Below are 3274 nucleotides of genomic sequence, written 5' to 3' on the forward strand. Positions count from 1 at the left end.
TTTGTTTATTCAAAATGTAAATACAAAAATTCTTGTATTTAAAAAAAAAAGAAGCATTGATACTTAGAGATAAATGGAATTCTGTGATTTTTTTAAAAGTAAAGGTGAAAGGTTTGGAGATTCTTCCAGAGTTTTTCCTCCAAATCTCTTAAAAAGATTTAATTAGTCTTTAAAAAGTTCAAAGTGCAGTAGTCCTGATAATTTTGCATGTGTCTTCATATGATATATAAACAAAGATATGCATATATTTTTTATGCAGAATAAACTCTCTTTTAAACTGCTCTCATTGGAGTAGGTGAGAACTGGAAGGTATTTCTGATAACCTCTCTCTATTCAGAACTGTCATTTGAAATACTTAAAATTATACAAACTACTGTGTTCAGTAACAGCTAAAAGACACTGAGATAGTAGCCAAGCAAACAATAAACAATTACTTCAAAAATACAGTATTCAAACCAGTTGATACTGTTACTAATTTTAAGTTGGTAGTCTTAATGCAGCCTTAAAAGGGCACTGTATGTGGATGTGAAAGCGGCCTCTTGAGTTTAAAGGAAGTGTGAACTCTCCTGGCATTTTCTAGTACAATTCTTAAATTGATTCTTAAAATCAATACAAAACTAAACTAGGTTGAATTGGAGATGATTTTTTTCTCCCATCTTTAATTTCAAATTTTGCTCAGATATGGAAACTTTGCAAATAAGTTACGCTTCATTGAATACTACAGTGCATTAAAAGTATAATTCTACATACTAATCCCTAATCTGGTTATATCATTATTATAAAGAGTGAGAAAGATTTTACTCAGTTTTGACCTTTGTGTCCTGCACAGACCACTTGCTACCTCATTCGAAGGCAGACATGGCAGTGTGCGCTATTGGGTGAAAGCCGAATTGCATAGGCCTTGGCTTCTACCAGTAAAATTAAAGAAGGAATTTACAGTCTTTGAACATATAGATATCAACACTCCTTCATTACTGGTAAGAATTGACAGAATTACTCATTCTTTTTTTCTGACATAAAAATAAGTAAAATACAAGAAAGAATATCAACATTGAATTTTATTAATACCTATTTACTGTTTTTTAACAACAGCTGATCTTTTAAGTATTATATCAGTTTGGCAACTCTTTAATTACTGCTGTTTTGATGTTATTCCGTACCTGGAGTTGCTTCATTTTTAAGATATGTAAAATACCTTTGTCAATTTAAAATTAATATGACTAAATTGTAATTCCTCTTTAAAAAGGAAATTTTTGTTAACTGTTCCTCTTCAGTTCTGAATCATCTATGGAAGGAACAGTATAACTTGAAAGAATGTTTTAGTGAGAGACTGCTAACTTAAAAATGCAAAGTGAAAAATGTACTGGTATGCGTAATTTCCATATGGATGGTTTTCTACCAGTGGGGAGAAATTATCACAATTCTATATGATCTTTCTCAGAAATGTCTTTTTTTATTAAAATCTTAATATCACAACCGCTTCCAATTAGGAGCTGATTCCAATCTGGCTTAAAATTTCTTACTTTTTTTTCCCCTCTTTTCTCATACTAATCAGTGAGAGGGGAAAAAAATGAAGTCCATTGAAATAGGTTTCTTGTGTGTATGAGTGAAAAATGAGACTTGCAGAACAACATCGGCCTTGCACAAACTCCATTAAAATCGAACGACTCCCATTTGACTTTAATGGGCTTTGGATCAAATCCGAAATCCTGATACCATGTAAAATGAAGTATGTTCATTATAGATCAGACAGGATTGTTCAGAAACAGAGGAAATCAGAAGAGTTAAGTTTATGGTACTTCAGCTTAGTTATTGTTTCTGAAATGTTGTGTAATGGAAAGTGGGAAGACCTTCCAGTAGGAAGATTTGCCAACAATATGTTGGTTTATGTAGGCTGTAAGGGATGTATCTTTCAAGATACCTAGTGTTTATTTAACAATCACACACTGTTTTAAAAATGACAGTAGTTTGGAGGGTGGCAGAAAATAATTGTTGAAAGAGTAGTGAAATAGGACATGCTGTGTATCTGTATAGCACCATTTAAATTACGTGAGGTTTTCTATTATAAATGAAACTTTGCTTATCAAAATAAGTAATAAATACATAACAGAAATAATTTTGAGGTATCATTAAAATACGTGAGCACATTCACTGAACTTTTAATTAAACTGCCATTCTTGTTCTTTTTTTGCAGTCACCCCAAGCAGGCACAAAAGAAAAGACTCTCTGTTGTTGGTTTTGTACCTCAGGCCCAATATCCTTAAGTGCCAAAATTGAAAGGAAGGGCTACACCCCAGGTACGTAACAGAAGTAATTATAGGAAGTGTTTTTGCTTCCCTTTTAAAACTACTTTCATATAAACAAAATACTAAAACTACTCTTAGCATCTCAGTCTACTTTCAGCCGTCATCTCAGTGTATTGTTGAAGAGTGCTAGTTGTGTTTCCAGATTGTTGAAGACCGTTTGCTTCCATTTCAGTTATTCATTATTTTTTCTGGATTAGCTCATGCTGATCCTATTCCTTTTATTACCAATGGATGTTTCTAAAGGTACAGTAGAGTCTAGTGAATTGTAACAACATCAAGAAAATGGCAATTTGCTTAACCTGCTTAGTAAACCCCGGCATTACATTAAATTCTGTTTTGTTTCAGGTGAATCAATTCAGATCTTTGCTGAGATTGAGAACTGCTCTTCCCGTGTGGTGGTGCCAAAGGCAGCCATTTACCAAACACAGGCATTTTATGCCAAGGGAAAAATGAAGGAAGTCAAACAGCTTGTTGCCAACCTGCGTGGAGAATCTTTATCATCTGGCAAGACAGAAACCTGGAATGGGAAAGTGCTGAAAATTCCACCTGTTTCCCCTTCAATCCTTGACTGTAGTATAATCCGCGTGGAGTATTCACTAATGGTATGCTGGAGCATGTTTAGTTTCCATTGTCCTTAAAAATTCATAGCAAAGCTTTTTATGCTAGCTACAAAAAGAATGCATTTCCAAGTATTAATATCCCAGCAGGAGTTCTGTAAGTAAATTTGACTTAAATCATATGGTTTCTTAAACAGCTGTGATGTTTTATCGAAGCAAATATGAGTAGATGGCATTTTCGTGTGTGAGCTCACGTTAAGAATCCTGCTTATAAATTGACTGTGTCTCCTTAAAGACGTGCACCCTAAAACTGACAGTTACAAAAAGCTCTTCATGGAGAATTTCATGGCAAAAAGAGTTATCAGATGAATTATTGACTCAAATGTACATTGTAATCATATGTCTCTCTCT

General features: G+C 33.6%; 1 protein-coding gene across 1 annotated transcript in view; it reads left to right on the forward strand.

Annotated features, from left to right (window-relative positions):
- The window catches only part of LOC104915260 (arrestin domain-containing protein 3-like), a 4366-nt gene extending 1133 nt beyond the window's left edge, over nucleotides 1-3233 (forward strand). The window contains exons 2-4 of the mRNA XM_010726061.3: nucleotides 785-977; nucleotides 2195-2297; nucleotides 2652-3233. Coding sequence (XP_010724363.1) covers nucleotides 785-977; nucleotides 2195-2297; nucleotides 2652-2944 — 589 coding nt within the window. The 3' untranslated portion in view covers nucleotides 2945-3233. The remainder of the gene's footprint in view (nucleotides 1-784; nucleotides 978-2194; nucleotides 2298-2651) is intronic.
- The last annotated feature ends 41 nt before the right edge of the window (nucleotides 3234-3274 follow it).

The sequence above is a fragment of the Meleagris gallopavo genome, chromosome Z (assembly GCF_000146605.3).
Source record: "Meleagris gallopavo isolate NT-WF06-2002-E0010 breed Aviagen turkey brand Nicholas breeding stock chromosome Z, Turkey_5.1, whole genome shotgun sequence".
Lineage (NCBI taxonomy): Eukaryota > Metazoa > Chordata > Aves > Galliformes > Phasianidae > Meleagris > Meleagris gallopavo.